Source organism: Panthera onca, chromosome C2, assembly GCF_046562875.1.
Source record: "Panthera onca isolate mPanOnc1 chromosome C2, mPanOnc1 haplotype 2, whole genome shotgun sequence".
Taxonomy (NCBI): Eukaryota; Metazoa; Chordata; class Mammalia; order Carnivora; family Felidae; genus Panthera; species Panthera onca.
Window position 1 is genome coordinate 121575530 of NC_138347.1, and position 22272 is coordinate 121597801.

At 38.0% G+C, this 22272-nt stretch overlaps 1 protein-coding gene across 5 annotated transcripts in view; it reads left to right on the plus strand.

The window, feature by feature from the left end:
* TFDP2 (transcription factor Dp-2) overlaps positions 1 to 22272 on the plus strand; it is a 188741-nt gene that overhangs the window by 38011 nt on the left and 128458 nt on the right. For all 5 annotated transcript variants that reach the window (XM_078432283.2, XM_060638831.3, XM_060638832.3 and 2 more), the window contains exon 2: positions 19692 to 19807. Coding sequence is in view for 3 of the 5 variants with exons in the window: in XM_060638831.3 (XP_060494814.1) it covers positions 19793 to 19807 (15 nt within the window). In the remaining 2 variants the exon portion in view is untranslated. The remainder of the gene's footprint in view (positions 1 to 19691; positions 19808 to 22272) is intronic.

The window sequence follows — 22272 nt, forward strand, 5'->3', positions numbered from 1 at the left end:
AAGTTTCTTGAAAAGACCTACTGTTGTCTTGCTTTATATGTTATTTTTGAGAAATCTCATGCTAGTCTAATTCCCTTGCCTTTATCTTTGTGAATTGTTTTATCATTTTGCCTGGATGCCATAAAATTTTGTTTTGCTTTTTTTTTTCTTTAAACAGTTTACAAGGATATGTGTCCAAGTTGATCGTTCTGGGTCAGTTTTCTCAACTATCTGATAGGCCTTTTCCATATGTAGATTCAGGCCTTTTATTTCTGGAAAGTTTTCTTGTGTTATAGTTTCAGTGTTTGTGCTGTCGCATTAATTTCATTTTCTTCAATAGGGACACCAATAATACTAATGTTCTTTTCCTGTTACCCATTTCAGACAGTTTCTCTCTGACGCTTTTCCTTCTTTCTTTATGTCATTTTCATTCTCTTTATCATTTTCTTCCTTTTCTTCAACAACATTTATTGAGTTTTCATTAAAATCTGTTCTCTCTCATGTGTGCCTTATAATTTATTTTTCATTTCTTTTTAAAAATTCAATGTGTTTATTTTTATTTTTGAGAGAGAGAGCATGAGCAGGGAGGGGCAGAGAGAAGGGGACAGAGGATCTGAAGCAGGCTCCGCGCTGACAGGAGTGAGCCTGATGTGGGCCCCGAACTCATAAACCTTGAGATCATGACCTCAGCCGAAGGTGGGTGCTCAACCAACTGAGCCGCCTGGGCATCGCAGGAATTTAATTTTTCACTTCTTACATGATTTTGTCTTTTCTTCTATTGATGGAGTTCAACTCTAATTTCTTTCTGTTTTTGTCTGTTTTGATTCTTTGTTTTTGTATTTCTGACTCAAGGTTTTTTTCAGATCTTCAAATTCTTGTTTGGAGATATTTAATTCAGTTTGAAGTGAGTGCTGGTTTTCCCAACTCCATGATTGGTTCTGGGAGAGAAAACTATCAACAGAAAACCTTTTGTTTGTATTTTTCTGATTGTTGCAATACTTTAGTAGGCATATACTTACTTTTGTGTCTCTTCCTTCTGTGAACAAAGTGTGTCTAGTTTTAAGGTTCTTCTGCTACTCTTCCCTATTCTGTTCAGTTTGGTTTTTTTTTTGGTTTTTTTTTTGTTTTGTTTTGTTTTTTTTTTTTATGAATTTGTGGCTTTGGTGGTGCAGGAAAAGGGTAGAAGAAGGGTTGGTGTGTCGTGTTCCCATTTTGTTTCCGTAGTATGTGTAATTAATTTCTCCCTCTTATTGCCTTTTTTCCATTAAATGCCTTATCTGCAAGAGTTACCATCTCCTCTCTCTATCTGTATACGCAATTTCCCGCCAGAAGCACTGTTTCTGGGGGGCTACCACTGCTGGTTCAGTGGTTTCTAGATACTTTCACATCACTAGAGCTATGAACTATTAAGTCCTAACCTTGTGTTCAGTATTTTCACCTTAATTATTTTACTCTTTGGGGTAATTCTGTATGTGTTTCCTCTGAATTTTTTGTACCCCTGTGCTCTTTTTCATTGAATCTTCATAGCCTCCTTTCACTTTCTGTATCCACAGACTAGAAGGTAGAGAATTTGTTTGTTTTCCTTTACTTATACCTAACTTGAAGGTTGCTGTAATCTCTGCCTCTTTTTAATGATAATGTTGAAGGCGTGAGTCCTGTGTGGTTTTATTTATTCTCCTTGTTTATTTTCTATCTGTTTGGGGAAGCTGAGAGAGATTAGTAATCAGGCTACCTCCATTGTTCTATAAGCTCAAAAGATCCAGTAATCCCTAGTTTCATATAATTTTATACCTGAAAAACCCAAGAGTCAAGTGAAAAACTACTACAGATAGTAAAAAATTCAGTTTTGTAGTGAGCTATAAAATTAGCAACTAGAAATCTGTAACTTTATTACATACAAACAGCTTGGAGGCTATGATGGAGAATTCCATGTGTAAAAGGACAACAGCCAGCTAAAACAACAACAACAAAACCTGGGGATAGCTATAAAAAGAAATGTATAAAACCTAGTGTGTTGGTTTCCTAGGGCTGCCATAACAAAGTGCCACACACTAGGTGGATTAAAACAATAGAAATTTATTCTCTCACTGTTTTATAGGCTAGAAGTCAAAATCAAACTGTTGGCAGGACCATCCTTGCTCTGGTGCCTTTAGGAGAGGATCCTTCCTTGTCTCTTCCAGTTTTTGGTAGCTCCAGGCATTTCTTCATTAGTGGCAGTATAACTCCCGTCTCTGCCTCCATCTCTACATGGCTGACTTCTCTTTGTGTCTTTGTCTTTATCTCTTCTGTTCTTTTTTACTTTTTTTACTTTTTTTAAGGTTTATTTATTTATTGAGAGAGGAGAGACCGAGTGTGAGCAGGAGAGGGGCAGAGAGAGGGAGTTGTGGAATCTGAAGCAGGCTCCAGGCTCCAAACTGTCAGCATAGAGCCTTAAGTGGAGCTTGAGCTCATGAACCGTGAGATCATGACCTGAGCTGAAGTCACACGCTTAACCGACTGAGCCACCCAGGTGCCCCTCTCTTCTCCTGTTCTAAAGAACACTAGTCATATTGGATTAGGAGTCACCCTAATTCCAGTGTGCCCTCACCCTATCTTGATTCCATCTACAAAAACCCTAATTTCCAAATAAGGTCACAATCATAGGTATCAGGGATTAGGAATTAGGAATTGGACATATCTTTTTGCAGGACACAGTTCCACCCATAACACCTACGTGAGGAAAAATTGTAAATATCCCTGAAGGGCATAAAGCAGATTTAAATAAATGGAAATATATACTCTGTTCTTAGGTAAGAGGACTCAACATTTTTAAGATGTGAAACTTCTAAATTAAGTTAATTTAGGCAGGATTGACATCCAGTAAAAACACTGACAAGTTTTTGGTTTTTGTTTTTTTCTTGGAATTGGAGATGCATATTGCAAAGGCTAAATCAAGAAGTAGACAAGTAGGGGTGCCTAGGTGGCTCAGTTGGTTAAGTGATCCACTCGATTTTGGCTCAGGTTGGGATCTCACAGTTATGAGATCTGAGACCCATGTTGGGCTCCATGCTGAGCAGGGAACCTGCTTGAGATTTTCTTACCCTCTCCCTCTACCCTCCCCCTTTCAAAATAAACATAAAAAAAAAAGTAGACTAGTAATGATCATCAAATAAACTGAAAAAGAACAAAAAAATTGCAAGTAAATGTCATCTAAAAAATCTTTTAATAAACACTAATAAACATTCTGTACTGGTGAAGCTATGGCGAAACAAGTACTTTTATATACTGCTGGTTGGGGTGCAAATTTTCACACCTGTCGGGGACAATTTAGCAACATTTCTATAAGTGCATATATATCATTAGATCAAAGAATTCCACATACAAAATTATGTGTGTATAAGGTTATTCATTGAGCCATTGCTTATAATAGAAAAGATTGGAGACCCAAATTCCAACAAGAGGGAACTGGTTAAATGTTATATTACAAGCAGTTGTAAAAGGGAATAAGGATATTCTCTTTGTACTGATTTGGCAAGATCTCAATGCTGTATTGTTAAGTGTAAAAAAACCAAGATACAGAACTAAATGTTTAGCTTTTTTAAAAAATAGGAAAACTAGACCATTTTTATTTTACCTGTATATACTTAAAAAAACCTGGGGCAGATACATCAGAAACTTAAGTATTGAGACTTGTCCATACAGAGGTATAAATGAGATAGGTAGGAAATAGGCAAATGGAGGAATAACATTGGGAGAATGATGTTTCACTCTGTACCTTTCTGTACTTTCTACCTTTCCTGTCCTCTTTTTTTTTTTTTTAATATATGAAATTTATTGTCAAATTGGTTTCCATACAACACCCAGTGCTCATCCCAAAAGGTACCCTCCTCAATACCCATCACCCACCCTCCCCTCCCTCCCACCCCCCATCAACCCCCAGTTTGTTCTCAGTTTTTAACAGTCTCTTATGCTTTGGGTCTCTCCCACTCTAACCTCTTTTTTTTTTTTTTCTTCCCCTCCCCCATGGGTTTCTGTTAAGTTTCTCAGGATCCACATAAGAGTGAAACCATATGGTATCTGTCTTTCTCTGTATGGCTTATTTCACTTAGCATCACACTCTCCACTTCCATCCATGTTGCTACAAAAGGCCATATTTCATTCTTTCTCATTGCCATGTAGTATTCCATTGTGTATATAAACCACAATTTCTTTATCCATTCATCAGTTGATGGACATTTAGGCTCTTTCCATAATTTGGCTATTGTTGAGAGTGCTGCTATAAACATTGCGGTACAAGTGCCCCTATACATCAGTACTCCTGTATCCCTTGGGTAAATTCCTAGCAGTGCTACTGCTGGGTCATAGGGTAGGTCTATTTTTAATTTTCTGAGGAACCTCCACACTGCTTTCCAGAGCGGCTGCACCAATTTGCATTCCCACCAACAGTGCAAGAGGGTTCCCGTTTCTCCACATCCTCTCCAGCATCTATAGTCTCCTGATTTGTTCATTTTGGCCACTCTGACTGGCGTGAGGTGATATCTGAGTGTGGTTTTGATTTGTATTTCCCTGATAAGGAGCGACGTTGAACATCTTTTCATGTGCCTGTTGGCCATCCGGATGTCTTCTTTAGAGAAGTGTCTATTCATGTTTTCTGCCCATTTCTTCACTGGGTTATTTGTTTTTCGGGTGTGGAGTTTGGTGAGCTCTTTATAGATTTTGGATACTAGCCCTTTGTCTGATATGTCATTTGCAAATATCTTTTCCCATTCCGTTGGTTGCCTTTTAGTTTTGTTGGTTGTTTCCTTTGCTGTGCAGAAGCTTTTTATCTTCATAAGGTCCCAGTAATTCACTTTTGCTTTTAATTCCCTTGCCTTTGGGGATGTGTCAAGTAAGAGATTGCTACGGCTGAGGTCAGAGAGGTCTTTTCCTGCTTTCTCCTCTAAGGTTTTGATGGTTTCCTGTCTCACATTCAGGTCCTTTATCCATTTTGAGTTTATTTTTGTGAATGGTGTGAGAAAGTGGTCTAGTTTCAACCTTCTGCATGTTGCTGTCCAGTTCTCCCAGCACCATTTGTTAAAGAGACTGTCTTTTTTCCATTGGATGTTCTTTCCTGCTTTGTCAAAGATGAGTTGGCCATACGTTTGTGGGTCTAGTTCTGGGGTTTCTATTCTATTCCATTGGTCTATGTGTCTGTTTTTGTGCCAATACCATGCTGTCTTGATGATGACAGCTTTGTAGTAGACGCTAAAGTCTGGGATTGTGATGCCTCCTGCTTTGGTCTTCTTCTTCAAAATTACTTTGGCTATTCGGGGCCTTTTGTGGTTCCATATGAATTTTAGGATTGCTTGTTCTAGTTTCGAGAAGAATGCTGGTGCTATTTTGATTGGGATTGCATTGAATGTGTAGATAGCTTTGGGTAGTATTGACATTTTGACAATATTTATTCTTCCAATCCATGAGCAGGGAATGTCTTTCCATTTCTTTATATCTTCTTCAATTACCTTCATAAGCTTTCTATAGTTTTCAGCATACAGATCTTTTACATCTTTGGTTAGATTTATCCCTAGGTATTTTATGCTTCTTGGTGCAATTGTGAATGGGATCAGTTTCTTTATTTGTCTTTCTGTTGCTTCATTGTTAGTGTATAAGAATGCAACTGATTTCTGTACATTGATTTTGTATCCTGCAACTTTGCTGAATTCATGTATCAGTTCTAGCAGACTTTTGGTGGAGTCTATCAGATTTTCCATGTATAATATCATGTCATCTGCAAAAAGCGAAAGCTTGACTTCATCTTTGCCAATTTTGATGGCTTTGATTTCCTTTTGTTGTCTGATTGCTGAGGCTAGAACTTCCAGCACTATGTTAAACAACAGCGATGAGAGTGGGCATCCCTGTCGTGTTCCTGATCTCAGGGAAAAAGCTCTCAGTTTTTCCCCATTGAGGATGATGTTAGCTGTGGGCTTTTCATAAATGGCTTTTATGATCTTTAAGTATGTTCCTTCTATCCAACTTTCTCAAGGGTTTTTATTAAGAAAGGGTGCTGGATTTTGTCAAAGGCCTTTTCTGCATCGATTGACAGGATCATATGGTTCTTCTCTTTTTGTTAATGTGATGTATCACGTTGATTGATTTGCAAATGTTGAACCAGCCCTGCAGCCCAGGAATGAATCCCACTCGATCATGGTGAATAATTCTTTTTACATGCCGTTGAATTCGATTTGCCAGTATCTTATTGAGAATTTTTGCATCCATATTCATCAGGGATATTGGCCTGTAGTTCTCTTTTTTTACTGGGTCTCTGTCTGGTTTAGGAATCAAAGTAATACTGGCTTCATAGAATGAGTCTGGAAGTTTTCCTTCCCTTTCTATTTCTTGGAATAGCTTGAGAAGGATAGGTATTATCTCTGCTTTAAACGTCTGGTAGAACTCCCCTGGGAAGCCATCTGGTCCTGGACTCTTACTTGTTGGGAGATTTTTGATAACCGATTCAATTTCTTCGCTGGTTATGGGTCTGTTCAAGCTTTCTATTTCCTCCTGAATGAGTTTTGGAAGAGTGTGGGTGTTTAGGAATTTGTCCATTTCTTCCAGGTTGTCCAATTTGTTGGCATATAATTTTTCATAGTATTCCCTAATAATTGTTTGTATCTCTGAGGGATTGGTTGTAATAATTCCATTTTCATTCATGATTTTATCTATTTGGGTCATCTCCCTTTTCTTTTTGAGAAGCCTGGCTAGAGGTTTGTCAATTTTGTTTATTTTTTCAAAAAACCAACTCTTGGTTTCGTTGATCTGCTCTACCGTTTTTTTAGATTCTATATTGTTTATTTCTGCTCTGATCTTTATTATTTCTCTTCTTCTGCTGGGTTTAGGCTGCCTTTGCTGTTGTGCTTGTATTTCCTTTAGGTGTGCTGTTAGATTTTGTATTTGGGATTTTTCTTGTTTCTTGAGATAGGCCTGGATTGCAATGTATTTTCCTCTCAGGACTGCCTTCGCTGCATCCCAAAGCGTTTGGATTGTTGTATTTTCATTTTCGTTTGTTTCCATATATTTTTTAATTTCTTCTCTAATTGCCTGGTTGACCCACTCATTCGTTAGTAGGGTGTTCTTTAACCTCCATGCTTTTGGAGGTTTTCCAGACTTTTTCCTGTGGTTGATTTCAAGCTTCATAGCATTGTGGTCTGAAAGTATGCATGGTATAATTTCAATTCTTGTAAACTTATGAAGGGCTGTCTTGTGACCCAGTATATGATCTATCTTGGAGAATGTTCCATGTGCACTCGAGAAGAAAGTATATTCTGTTGCTTTGGGATGCAGAGTTCTAAATATATCTGTCAAGTCCATCTGATCCAATGTATCATTCAGGGCCCTTGTTTCTTTATTGACCGTGTGTCTAGATGATCTATCCATTTCTGTAAGTGGAGTGTTAAAGTCCCCTGCAATTACCACATTCTTATCAATAAGGTTGCTTATGTTTATGAGTAATTGTTTTATATATTTGGGGGCTCCTGTATTCGGCGCATACATTTATAATTGTTAGCTCTTCCTGATGGATAGACCCTGTAATTATTATATAATGCCCTTCTTCATCTCTTGTGACAGCCTTTAATTTAAAGTCTAGTTAGGGGCGCCTGGGTGGCTCAGTCGGTTGAGTGTCCAACTTCGGTTCAGGTCATGATCTCGCAGTTTGTGAGTTCGAGCCCCGTGTCAGGCTCTGTGCTGACAGCTTGGAGCCTGGAGCCTGCTTCGATTCTGTGTCCCCCTCTCTCTCTGCCCCTCCCCAACTCATGCTCTGTCTCTCTCTGTCTCTCAAAAATAAATAAACATTAAAAAAGATTAAAAATAAATAAATTAAAAAAAAATAAAGTCTAGTTTGTCTGATATAAGTATGGCTACTCCAGCTTTCTTTTGGCTTCCAGTAGCATGATACATAGTTCTCCATCCCCTCACTCTCAATCTGAAGGTGTCCTCAGGTCTAAAATGAGTCTCTTGTAGACAGCAAACAGATGGGTCTTGTTTTTTTATCCATTCTGATACCCTATGTCTTTTGGTTGGCGCATTTAATCCATTTACATTCAGTGTTATTATAGAAAGATATGGGTTTAGAGTCATTGTGATGTCTGTATGTTTTATGCTTGTAGTGATGTCTCTGGTACTTTGTCTCACAGGATCCCCCTTAGGATCTCTTGTAGGGCTGGTTTAGTGATGACAAATCCCTTCAGTTTTTGTTTGTTTGGGAAGACCTTTATCTCTCCTTCTATTCTAAATGACAGACTTGCTGGATAAAGGATTCTCGGCTGCATATTTTTTCTGTTTAGCACACTGAAGATACCGTGCCAATCCTTTCTGGCCTGCCAAGTTTCAAAAGAGAGATCAGTCACGAGTCTTATAGGTCTCCCTTTATATGTGAGGGCACGTTTATCCCTTGCTGCTTTCAGAATTTTCTCTTTATCCTTGTATTTTGCCAGTTTCACTATGACAAGTCGTGCAGAAGATCGATTCAAGTTATGTCTGAAGGGAGTTCTCTGTGCCTCTTGGATTTCAATGCCTTTTTCCTTCCCCAGTTCAGGGAAGTTCTCAGCTATAATTTCTTCAAGTACCCCTTCAGCACTTTTCCCTCTCTCTTCCTCCTCTGGGATACCAATTATGTGTATATTATTTCTTTTTAGTGTATCACTTAGTTCTCTAATTTTCCCCTCATACTCCTGGATTTTTTTATCTCTCTTTCTCTCAGCTTCCTCTTTTTCCATAACTTTATCTTCTAGTTCACCTCTTCTCTCCTCTGCCTCTTCAATCCGAGCTGTTGTCGTTTCCATTTTGTTTTGCATTTCGTTTAAAGCGCTTTTCAGCTCCTCGTGACTGTTCCTTAGTCCCTTGATCTCTGTGGCAAGAGATTCTCTGCTGTCCTCTATACTGTTTTCAAGCCCAGCGATTAATTTTATGACTATTATTCTAAATTCACTTTCTGTTATATTATTTAAATCCTTTTTGATCAGTTCATTAGCAGTTGTTATTTCCTGGAGATTCTTCTGAGGGGAATTCTTCCGTTTGGTCATTTTGGATAGTCCCTGGAGTGGTGAGGGCCTGCAGGGCACTTCCCCTGTGCTGTGGTATATAACTGGAGTTGGTGGGCGGGGCCGCAGTCAGACCTGATGTCTGCCCCCAGGCCACCGCTGGGGCCACAGTCAGACTGGTGTGTGCCTTCTCTTCCCCTCTCCTAGGGATGGGATTCACTGTGGGGTGGCGTGGCCATCTGGGCTACTTGCACAATGCCAGGCTTGTGGTGCTGGGGATCTGGCGTATTAGCTGGGGTGGGTTGGCGAGGTGCACGGGGGCAGGAGGGGCAGGCTTAGCTCACTTCTCCTTAGGTGATCCACTTCAGGAGGGGCCCTGTGGCAGCGGGAGGGAGTCAGATCTGCTTCCGGAGGTTTGGTTCCGCAGAAGCACAGAGTTGGGTGTTTGCGCGGAGCGAGCAAGTTCCCTGGCGGGAACTGGTTCCCTTTGGGGTTTTGGCTGGGGGATGGGCGGGGGAGATGGCGCTGGCGAGCGCCTTTGTTCCCCACCAAACTGAGCTCTGCCGTCCGGGGGCTCAGCAGCTCTCCCTCCCTTTGTCCTCCAGCCTTCCTGCTTTCTGAGCAGAGCTGTTAACTTATGACCTCCCAGAGGCTAAGTCGCGCTTGCTGTTGGAACACAGTCCCTCCGGCCCCTCCGCTTTTGCCAGCCAGACTCGGGGGCTCTGCTTGGCTGGCGATCCGCCCCTCCGCCCCGGCTCCCTGCCGCCAGTCCGTGGAGCACGCACCGCCTCGCCGCCCTTCCTACCCTCTTCCGTGGGCCTCTCGTCTGCGCTTGGCTCCGGAGACTCCGTTCTGCTAATCCTCTGGCGGTTTTCTGGGTTCTTTAGGCAGGTGTAGGTGGAATCTAAGTGATCAGCAGGACGCGCGATGAGCCCAGCGTCCTCCTACGCCGCCATCTTCCCTCTCTCCCCTGCCCTCTTTTTTTTTTTTAATCAATGTTAATTTTGGTTTATTATTAAATATTTAGTAAATACTAAATAAATCAAATTAAAAACTATGCAATAATTATCTTTAAGGATGGGAGCTCATGCACGTGAGACAAATGTTCTTATGACCTGCCATTTTTCCAGAAGTCGCTTTTAGATCATTTTAAACTGTGTAGTATTTAGTTTATATTCTTCAACATTTGTAAATAACACAAACCTTCAATCTCCTAAAAATCTTAAATGTAAAATGAAAACTGCTTGGAACTCATCTTTTCATGATATCATCGAACATATGTATAGTAACATCTCATTTCTGTAAACTTTATTGTAAATTTTGGTTCTCTGTGACCTTGGGGAAGTTATTTAAGCTTTCTGACTCAGTACCCCTCTCCCCCCCACCACCCCCTAAAATGGAATAACTATTCTGCGCAGTTATTTTGAGGACTTATATAGTAAATAGCTCTTATGATGATGCTGATTTTAAAATTGTTTCATTTTCATTTGAATATAGACTAGGTACCTATATAAGTATGGTGGTATTCCAAATGACAATTGGAAATTATACTATTTTCCTCACAGATTAGTCCTTTTTGATTGCCTGCAATTTTGTCTTTGTGCACTTTTGGGTAAATTGAACGTTTGATGCTTGCATAGTTCTTTGTACAGTACTTTGTCTAAATTTATTACTACCCAAATGATATTTTAAAAACTCACCTGTCCTGTTGTGATGGATCAAGTTGGGATAAGTCTTAACATTTGTATTACTAATCTAAAGCTGTGTTGATCTGGAAATGTGACTTTGCTGAAGAGCGTATGTGCAGCCAGTGATTGAATCCGTGTTGTCATTGTACATAAGTGAATAATGGTTTAAAATTTGGCTTGCACTGCTTGCAAAAAAAAAAAAAAAAAAAAAAATTTGGCTTGCACTAAAGAACCTTTCTGTTAGGTCTTGGCATGATTTTGAAATGTGATTTTGTTTTAAATTTGGGTGATATCTTCTAACATTGCTTCTTTGGTCAGGGTAGACTTGTTTTCAGTGAGTGAGAACTGGTAATAAATGTTATAATCTATGGAAATGTTTGAAACAAAAATATCACTTAGGTTTCAATATAGAAGCACATATAAGGAACATGTCATAAGTCCCAATTTTGTCAGGGAATAAGGAAGGAATTCTACTTCAGTGAATTTACTTGGTGAAATGTAATTCTATGTCTAATCTTTCTTTAGTATTAAGCTATCAGTTGTGAATTACTTTGCTAATGTACTCATCCCTAACACTAGCTAACCATTTGTTCCCCTATTACTACATCTTTTCTACTGGATATAATTGGCTTGACGTCTGAAAATCAAGATAAGCAAATTTAGTAAGAATTTTATGTTAATTAAAATTAATAACATGAAGGAAAGCCTGAGGTCTTGAGTTACTGACTAAAGCATGGGTTTTGTGAAAGCTAACTTGAAGGCTGGAGACCCTTTTTTTTTTTTTCCTCTCATTTCTGGGATTTGCTTTGAGTTTTGTTTCTTTGAGTTAAGTTTGTTAGATAAATGGATTATGGATGGTAATTATAAACTTATCTGATGTACACAAGAAGTGAGCGAGCATTTCAGTTACTAAAGAATTCCAGAATATAGCTGATATTGCTAGTTTTTAAATAATTAAGATGCAAGTAATTTCTACATAATCTTTGGTGAACATAATTTAGTATCTCTCTGGTTCAGATGTTTGGCTGCCTGCTTAAAATCTTTTTGAGGCTTCCCACTAATCAGATGAGGTTTCACTGTGCACCTTTTTGTTCTTTCTGGCTTTTGTGTCATCTCTTAGCAGCCCTCCCATTTGCCCTATGTTTTCAGGTACCTAGATCTTCCTTCAGTTTCTGCAACTTCCCATAGGCTTTTCTTCCCATGAGCATTCATTTCCCTGTGCTGCTGGTTGTTCCCTCGGGCTGTGTTGTACCCTCTGTCTTTGCCTCTGGTTTACAAAGTTTGCTTGTTTGTTGAGTTTGGCTCAGACTTCACTTCCTGAAAGAAATCTCTAAAACCACTGGAGGCCCAGTCCTTTAGTGTACATATTTCCTTTGCATCTTTTTTGCCTACTGTAGTAGCACCTACAGTAATTGTCATAAAGTAGTTAATTATAAAATGCATGTTTAATGCCTAAATGTAGGTTCCACAAAGGCAGGGACTGTTATTGTTTCTCGTAGTATCTTTAATGCTCAGCCTAGTGTTTGACATGCAGCAGACATTCAGTAAGTATTTATTGAATAAGTAAATGAATGAGTAGCGCTGAGACAACATTATTCATCATTTCACTACATGTCTGTAGAAGACTGTTAAAAGTTGTTATTGATTGCTTATAGTATTAATCAGGTTTTATTGTTGCTCAGGATCCTGAATAAAAGCTTATGTAACACTGGAAAATTTTTTTCAACTTAAAAAATAAGCAATGAACATAAAACCAATTTTCTTTTCCTTTTTTTTAATTAAAGATTTTTTTTTAATGTTTATTTATTCATGAGAGAGAGACAGACTGCAAGCAGGGGAGGGGCAGAGAGAGAGGGAGACACAGAATCTGAAGCAGGCTCCAGGCTCTGAGTTGTCAGCATAGAGCATGCATGATACAGGGCTTGAACCCATGAACCGGGAGATCATGACCTGAACCAAAGTGAGACCCTCAGCCGACTGAGCCACCCAGGTGCCCCTCTTTTCCTTTGTAAAATGTTGACGGTTCTTTGGAAGAGTAGCTTTTGGTAAAAGTGTGTTTCAGATTTTTCTCTTGTGTACTGTTGTTTTCACCTTAAAAATTAGTGAAATTAAATGTGCCCTTTTATAAATATTTTTCTTATAACTTAAATTAATGAAACACAAATACACTGCTGGATCCAAAAAAACCTTTCTGTTCATGGTAGAAAATTGTCACTCAAAATTATCCTATATAGCTTAATGACATTTCAGAGGTGTAAATGTGGTATATGGTTAAAAATCTTTTCATTTTCTGCTTTCAAGTCATTGTTAAATGAGATTATCATTCTATTTATTTATTTATTTATTTATTTAAGTAGTCTCCACACCCAACACGACCGACCCCAAGATCAGGAGTTGCATGCTCTTCTGACTGAGGCAGCCAGGTGCTCCAAGATTATCATGCTATTAAAGGATGAAAAAAATAAAATATTGAGTATGTAATTCATCAAATAAATATTTTCTTTAAAACAAACAAAAAACAAATATCACTTGAGTTCCAACCATGTACCAGACACTGGGTATATATAATAGTGAACAGATAGGGTCACTGTCCTCATGAAACTTACACTTTAGTTGTCAGAGATAGGCCACATTCTGATAATCGCACAAATAAATAGATAATGAGAAGCTGGTGTGTCTGTGAAAGAAGAAAGTACGAGAGGGTAAATAGAGGGAGACCCTGACCTAGTCTGGTAGCAGGAGAGGGACAGTTTTCACTGTGGAAGTGACATTGAGAAGAAATCTAAAGGATAGGAATTAACTTTGGTGAATATTTCAGGCTGAGGAAACAGCGTGTGTGGAGGCCCTGAGGCAGGAGGAGCATGTTTTTGAGGAACTGACAGAAGACCAGTAGAATTAGATCACAGAGAGGAAGTGACTCAACACAGAGATGGAGAGGTAGTCGGAGACCAGATCAAACATTAAGGATTGAGTCATTAAAATGTGATTACTGACACCAGTTTGTAGCCTTAAGAAGTCTAAATGTCCATCGCTAGGGGACTATATCATAAATTATGGTACAATGATGTAAAGGAATACTATGTAGCTATAAAAAAAATGAAGTTTACTTATGTACTCAAAAATAAAGAAAATTTCAATTTAATATTGAAATTAAAAAAGAGAAAGAACTAAAAAAGGTTAAAACCTGACCCAAAGATATGTGACCTGTGCCATATGAAACTTTCAAGGATGTTGTTGGTGTAGTAAATTATCCTTTTGTATACATGTATTGTAATAGTAATTGCATATTTTGTTATATTTTGAGAATCTGTTATATCTCAAGTCAGATATATTATGGAAATTAGCATAATAATTAAGAACATGTCTACTGGTCTGAGATCCCAGGTTGATATACCGGCATTGCCATTTACACAGTTGGTTAAGGCAAGTTACTTCAACTCTCTAAAGCTCAGTTTTGTCATCTTAAACATGTAATAATATTTATCTGATAGAGTTGTGGTATGAATGGTATGAAATCATGCCTGTGAAGCATTTAGGAGAGTGTTTGGAAATGCTCATCACCTAAGAAAGAGTTACACACTACCACTTTGTATGAAAATATCTTCTCATTAATACCACTTACGGGAGTCAGAGTACAGAAAGAGAACACCGAAGGATGTTATACCCAAAGCTTATTGTAGTTGCCTCTGAGAGGTGGGATCATGGCTGATTATTTGTTTCTTTAGATATTTGATTATTGTTTTGTATGTTCTCCAGACTTTGAAACATGGGCATGTTTTTAAAATTAGTAATGTCTTGGGGCGCCTGGGTGGCGCAGTCGGTTAAGCGTCCGACTTCAGCCAGGTCACGATCTCGCGGTCTGTGAGTTCGAGCCCCGCGTCAGGCTCTGGGCTGATGGCTCGGAGCCTGGAGCCTGTTTCCGATTCTGTGTCTCCCTCTCTCTCTGCCCCTCCCCCGTTCATGCTCTGTCTCTCTCTGTCCCAAAAATAAATAAAAAACGTTGAAAAAAAAAATTTAAAAAAAAAAAAAAAATTAGTAATGTCTTCATTTAAATATGCTGCCTTTGCTGAAATGTAATTGTTTCATAGCCTCTTTTTCAGCAGTGTTAGAAAGTCTACATACCCAGATTTAGGTGATGTTAATCCTACAGACTTATCCATAATTATTCCTTCTCCTTATTTTGATTAGTGCTGTACAATTTTAAAAGGCTTTGTGGCCAGAGCTGCTAATTGTGATTGGGAAGGAAAAGGATTTGCATTTTGAGACCATCTGTGGGAGTTGCATTGTTTGAAACTGACAAGAGATCATGGCAGATGGTGAGGTCACAAAGATTGACTTTTTGAGCTTACATAATGTGTTCATGAAGCTGGAAGAAGAAATCCAACTTATTTTTTAACCAACTGAAGAGTTTAGTGACAAGAAAAAGTATACAGTTGTTGAGCTAGGATAAAACATAATGCATTAGTGCACATGACTGGTTTATCTTTGAAAATCACCAGTGCCACCAAAGATGGCAGGTTCTTGAAATATTCAGTGCCATGTGTATTTACTTTCTAGATACTTGGTTTTAATCATATGTTGCAAATAAATTTTAGATTGAAGACAATGTTTAAAAGCAAAAGCTTTAAAAATACTTAGAAATGTGCATTTTTATTTATTATTTATTTACTTTTTTAAAAAAGTTTATTTTGAGAGAGACAGAGACAGTGCGAGTGGGGGAGGGGCAGAGAGAGAGAGGGAGACAGAATCCCTAGCAGGCTCTGCACTGTCAGCGTGGAGCCTGATGCAGAGCTCGAACCCACAAAACTGTGAGATCATAACCTGAGCCTAAACCAAGAGTCAGCGCTTAACCTACTAAGCCACCCAGGTGCCCTAGAAATGTGGTTTGTTTGTTTGTTTGTTTATTTATTTATCTAGTATTAAAAATTTTTTTTATTAGAGATGTGTGTTTTTAAATCAAAGGCTGTACGCTCTCAAAGGCAGTATAGCATACTTCTTCATTTTTAATTGAATGAGGCAGATCTCTATCATAATCCCATTTCTTTTTATAACATTTTTCTTAATGTAATTTTACATAATTTAAATTACATTTGAAGGTTTATGCTTGCTCTTTCATCTACTACGATGTCTTCAGTGCCTAGATTAGTGCCTTGCACATAGTGTTCAGTGCTTACTGAATGAATAAATAAATCAATGAATAAAGTTATTGCCTACTTTTGTTAATTTTAGGACAGTTTTTCTCAACCACAATTAGACACATTGTTTCCTTTTTAAACTAGATTTATGGTGTGGTATTTTTTACTTCTACTACATGTGAATTATGTATTATTTACTTTGGAAGAAGAAACCTTAATTTGTCATGAGAAAACAGCAAACTACTTTTTTCTCTAACGTTGAGGGCTTACACTGTGCTAGGCCATGTGTTATCTTGACTTGTTGAATTAAGTGCTATTTATTACTATTTTGAAGATGAAGAAATTGAGGCACAGAGATGTTAATGTAAATTTACTCAAGAAATCCATGTGCTTTGGCTCTGTTTCAAACATTTATCATTTAGGTAACATTTAGAGGTTTTAATTTGTACTTAGTTCTGGTGAGAGGATACAAAGGGAATACTAAACAAAATTAAGTTAAAGTTAATTAATGTGGTTAAGAAGTATTTTATTGGTAGCCACTTGTTATTGTGTGCTGAAATAATAACGCTCTGTTAGATTTTTTCTTTTAGTTGGGTGAATATCACAGTGTTGCTCAATAGCCCAGCCATTAGGAAATATAGTACCATACTGAATACTGAATATTGTAATGAAGCTAGAAGCAATCCTGACCATTACAACCATATTCTGGAATGAAGAAATGGGAGAAGGGAAAAAGGACATTTACTAGTTGAATCTGGTAGCTCAACCCAATGATGTCTGCTTATATTTCACTGACCAGGATTATGTCATACAGTCAGCACATCTGAAAGGGAGAGTGAGAATGTAGTGCTTTTCTTTAGTTGGGCATATTGCCACCTTCAACTTCTCCTAAGGAAGAAGAGGGAAAGATACTGGATAGGCAACAATATCTGCCTTAGATCTAGCAGGTTTCTAAAATTTAACAGGAACTTTGAATGGAAAACCCTTCCTTATTTTTTGTTGTACATTTAGGGGCACCTGGGTGGCTCAGTCAGTTAAGCCTCTGACTTCGGCTCAGGTCATGATCTTGTGGTTCGTGGGTTCGAGCCTTGCCTTGTGTGGGGCTCTGCGCTTACAGCTTGGAGCCCGGAGCCTGCTTTGGGTTCTGGGTCTCCCTGTCTGTCTCTACCCCTCCCCCGCTTACACTCTGTCTCTCTCTTTTTCAAAAATAAATAAACATTAAAAAAATACATTTCAGGGGCACCTGGGTGGCTCAGTCGGTTAAAACGTCCAACTTCAGCTCAGGTCATGATCTTGCGGTCTGTGAGTTCGAGCCCCGCATCGGGCTCTGTGCTGACAGCTCAGAGCCTGGAGCCTGTTTCAGATTCTGTGTCTCCCTCTCTCTCTGACCCTCCCTCATTCATGCTCTGTCTCTCTCTATCTCAAAAATAAATAAACGTTAAAAAAAAAAGAATAAAAAAATACATTTCAATAGGTCAGAAGGTAATCTTAGAAATATTTAGAATTGACTTTTCGTGGGATGCCTGGGTGGCTCAGTTGGTTAAGTGTCCGACTTCAGCTCAGGTCATGGTCTCGTGGTTCATGAGTTCAAGCCCCATGTCGGGCTCTGTGCTGACACCTTAGAGCCTGGAGCCTGTTTCAGATTCTGTGTCTCCCAGAACTTATTTCTGCACCTCCCCTGCTCGCACTCTGTCTCTGTCTCTCTCAAAAATAACTAAACATTAAAAAATTTTTTTAAAATAAAATAAATAAAATTGACTCTTTGTGATTAGGAATGTTCAGTGTTTATGAATAAAATTTGGTGTATTAACTTGGTGGATCTGATGATTTTCATTTGGACAGATTGTACCTAATTTACTGCTTAACATAACCCTGAAAAACTCAGTATACCTGTTTTTCAAATGAGGACACTGAAGCTCAAAGTGGTTAAGTCACTTTGTTCAAGGTCACACAGCTAAGTGTCAGAGCTGAGATTGAGCCTAAATTAAAAAAAATCCATGCTCAGGGTGTCTGGGTGGCTCAGTTGGTTGAGTGTCCAACTCATGTTTCCCACTCAGGTCATGATCTCACCAGTTTGTGGGATGGAGCCCCATGTCGGGCTCTGTGCTGAGCGTGAAGCCTACTTAGGATTCTCTCTCTCCCTCTGTCTCTCTCCTCTGCTCTTGTGTGCGTGGACTCTCTCTAAAATAAATAACATTTTTAAAAAGTTAAAAAATAAGAAAAGTAAGAATACTTTTTTTTTTTTTTTTTTGCCCACAAAGTTTTACTTATAGATTCCAATTCTAGTGTATGAGATGGACATTTTGGAGTTCCTGTTTCTTCAAGCTCCTATTGCTTATGGTCTTTTCCAAATTAAATTTTATTTTTTCCTTCCCCTTAAATTTCTTTATTAAAGCTTTAATTTTGAAATGATGGTAAAATAAGAGGAAAGTTGCAAAAGTAGGGCAAATAACTTCTAAATACCCTTTTCTCAGATTAACCAGTTGCCAACATTTGCCACATTTGTTTTATCATTCCCACTTTATCTCTATATACAGATTATATATATTTTTTCATCATTTGAAAGCTAGTTGCTGCTATCATACCTCTCCACTTCTAAATATTTTGGTGTATGTTTTCTAAAAACAAGCACGTCCACCTAAAAAAACCCCATGGTCCTCTGATCAAAAGCAGGAAATGGAACACTGAAACAATACTATTATCCAGTCTGTGGACTCTATTTCAATTTTTCCAGTAGCCCTAATAATGGTGTTCATAGTAAGTATTTTTTTCTGGTCCAGAGTCCACTTCAGGATCCTACTTGGAATTTAATTTTTACGTGATTTTTGTCTTTTTAAATCGGGACTGTTAGTCAAGTTTTTTTATTTTTTCTTTCATGACAGTAACATTTTTGAAAAGTTCACCTGTTATTTTATAGAATGACCCTCCATTTAAATTTCTCTGATATTTCCTCATGATTAGATTTAGGTTATGCATTTGGATGGAAATACCTCAGAAGTGATATTATATCCATCTCAGTGCACTTGTGGAGACGCGTGATGTTGGTTTGTGCCACTGTTGGTGGTTATTTGATAGGTTTGATTACTTTGGCTATGTGGTGTGTGTCAGGTTTCTTCACTGTGAAATTTGAATTAGTAGGTATTTTGTGGGGTGATATTTCAAGACTGTGTAAATATCCTTTTTCTCACCCACTTTCACCCACTAGTTGTAGTATCCAATAATGATCCTTGTCTAATCAGTTATTATGATGTTTACAAATTGGTGGTTTTCTTACGTCGTTATTCCTTTCTATTTACTAGTTGGTATTGAATTGCAAAGAAGAGCTTTCCCTTCTTCCTCATTATTTCGTTTAATCTGCTTTTTATCAGTATGCAGTCCTGGATTGTTACTTTATTCAAAGAGTTTATAGTCATAATCTGTTACTGTCACTGTATACTTTGGCGCTCAGTTGTTCCAGATTGTCCAGTTGTAGGCCCTTTAGGCTGGCTCCTGTATACTTTTGATATATCTCCATCATTTCTTGAGCTCTTCCTTATTGTACAATAAAATGTTCTAGTCATATCTTGTACATCTCCTGCCCCAGCTCTGGAATTGGCTATTTCTCCAATAAGCCTTGGTGTTTCTTTCATTGCATTAACTAAAGTAACATAGTATGATATTTCAAAGCCCAGGTTTTATCACTTGTTAGCTGAGTTGATTGGTCAAATTTTTTAACTTCTGTAAGCCCAAATTTCTATCTGGAAAATGAGGGTTAAAATGGTATATGTCTCATAGTGTTGTGAAGATTAAATGATCCCCTTAAAGAACAATGCATGTCACTTGGTAAATATGACATGAACATTGCCTATTATTATTGTTATTATATTACTGTTCCCTCTCTTTTCCCCTTTTGACAGGATGTTCTTTTAAGGAGTTATTGAAGACGAAGTTTTTTTGTTTTTGTTTTTTGTTTGTTTTTTAATGGCTTTACAGAATTTTAAATCGAATACAGTTTGACATGACGGCAAAAAATGTAAGTATTTGTAAATTTTTAAACGTGATATTCTTAATGTGAGTTGTACTTTTCCCTATGCACATTTTCTTCACTATTCTAATTAAGCAAGTTCATTTTACTGGCATTAATTTATAATTGTTTTTGTTTATGCATAGAGCAAGATAGTAAACTTTAGTGCTGTTGAATATAGCATTCTACTGGACACGGTAGCATTCTTATAAATTGCTGCCAAGTTGTGTCGTCTCAACAGCTGCAAAATTTCCATCTGTAGAAAGTTTCCCACCCCTCTCCTTTTTTGGTACTGTAATAAATTTGTTTTCGTGCTTGCTGGAGATTTTTACTTAGAAGATCACTGTTTTCTTTGGCCCAGTTTTTTTCTTGTGGACATAAGGGAATATGTATACTGGATATTGTTCAAAAGAAGCTTGCTATCTTCCATGAGATGATTCCTGAGGGGACATTAGATTTTGGATTTTTTGGAGAACTTATTCAGTTTGTTTCCTCTGCTTGAGGCTATCATTTCTGAATCTACTTCCTTTCAAGTTATTTTCTTATTGTCAGGCTGTATCAATGGATTTGTTTCCAGTTATGTGAGGATTATGCTAGAAAATAAATACTACAACATTTAGGGAAATAACTTACAATTGCTTTACTGTTCCCAGATTGTCATGTTGGAATCTTTGATTGCATGTAACAGAAGCCAGCTTAGGCTACCTTAAAAAGGGAATTTATTATAAAGATACTGGAATGTCTCAAACAATTTATGAGTAGGAATTTAGTGGGCCCTCAGAAAGATCTGAGTACAGGAACTTGAAATCTACCAGGAACTGAAGCAGTGTTTAGTTTCCATTTATTAACTCTGCTTGTCTGTGTGCATCTGCTTCATACTCTCTCTCTCTCTCTCTCTCTCTCTCTCTCTCTCTCTCTCTCTGCAAATCATGCTCCTTAGTTTTCCAGGCAGCATCTCAATATATGTGTTACAGAGCCAGCCTGTTCAGAGAAAGAGAGGTGTGAAGGAAAGGAAGGAGGCAGCTTGGCAGATCCTGTCTGCCCACGTGAGCTCCAATTCCAAACTCCTTGGGGTGGACCTCTGACACTGCTCAAGTGTGATGTCTACTAATGGTTTAGTTAATTGTGACCAGGAAGAGCCAGCATTCTATTGTGTGGAAAGGTCTTTTGTAAGCCAGGCAGTTCCAAATACTGCCTGTTATACATCTAAAGAATAACATTAAAAAAAAAAAAAAACAACCACCTTAATTATTTATCTCTATTTTCCTATTATTAACTTTGCTTTTGACATGCTGTAAGTAGCTGTAAGCAGATATAGATTTTGTTTCATTATAATTTAATTAATTTCATTAGGATAAATTATCAGGAGTAGTAGGCTTTAATCTAAGACTTACATATTTGTTAAAGTGCTGTTGGGGGGAAAGAAGAAACAAAGTTTTAGTCTGTGTATAGGGAATTTTCTTATAGGATATTATCCTGATTTTTTTTTTTTCTCCTTTAGGAAAAAGGGGAGGTAAAAGTTATCCTGAACCACAAGATGGTTAACATTCAAATAGCAAGCATATTTTGGCTTAAAATGTGCCTTGAATCAAATATCATCTTCTTAGTCATATGTACAATTCACTATATTAAAAGTTGTTTCCCTAAAGTAGCATAAAACATTTGAACCAGTGATGATTATACTCCCATTATTTTGTTTGTATATTTGGAAGAAATCAAACAGTGAGCAATATATTTCTCTTTCTGCTATGGCATCGTAGGGGGAGAGGGATAAGTGATGAGCTGATGGTCTTTTGATACCTTTGAGTTAGGGACATGGAGAAGTCAAACCTCAGATTAGGCTAATGTATGTGGAAAAGAATTGGAATAGACTGTCTGAAAATAACCAATCAAGTTTACTACCTATTCTGCAATAGATACGAACATTTTTGTGGCTTTTAATATGTTTTGTCAAGATACTTAGTGAAAGGATTATACTAGTTCACAGTGCCACAAACAATTCATTCTCCTTCTTCCCCCACCCACCAAATATATGTACCTGATCCTGTTCTAGGCTCCTGCCTTCTTTGGGCTTATAGTCTAGTGAGAGAAGACAGTGAATACATATATACTGTCAGGTAATGATAAATGTCACGAAGAAAAATAAAATAGGGTAAGAAGAAAGAGGGTGATGGTAGCAAGGGAGAGCTCTTTCAACTCAGGTGTTCAGAGAGTTCTCTTTAAGGGCATGACATTCAGACAATGCTCTTGAGTCTCAATCCAAGAAGAAGCCAATCATATGAATATATGGGAAAAGATCATTCCAGGTAGAGGCAGGAAAAGGTGTGGTTGTTTAAGAAACAGCAAGGTGACCAGTTTTATAAGTGGAACAGACTAAGCAAGGGATAGTGGTAGGGGATGAAGTCAGAAGGGAAACAGGGGCTGGATCATGTGGACCCTCAAGGACTGGGGCGTTGGGTGTGTATTTGAAATGT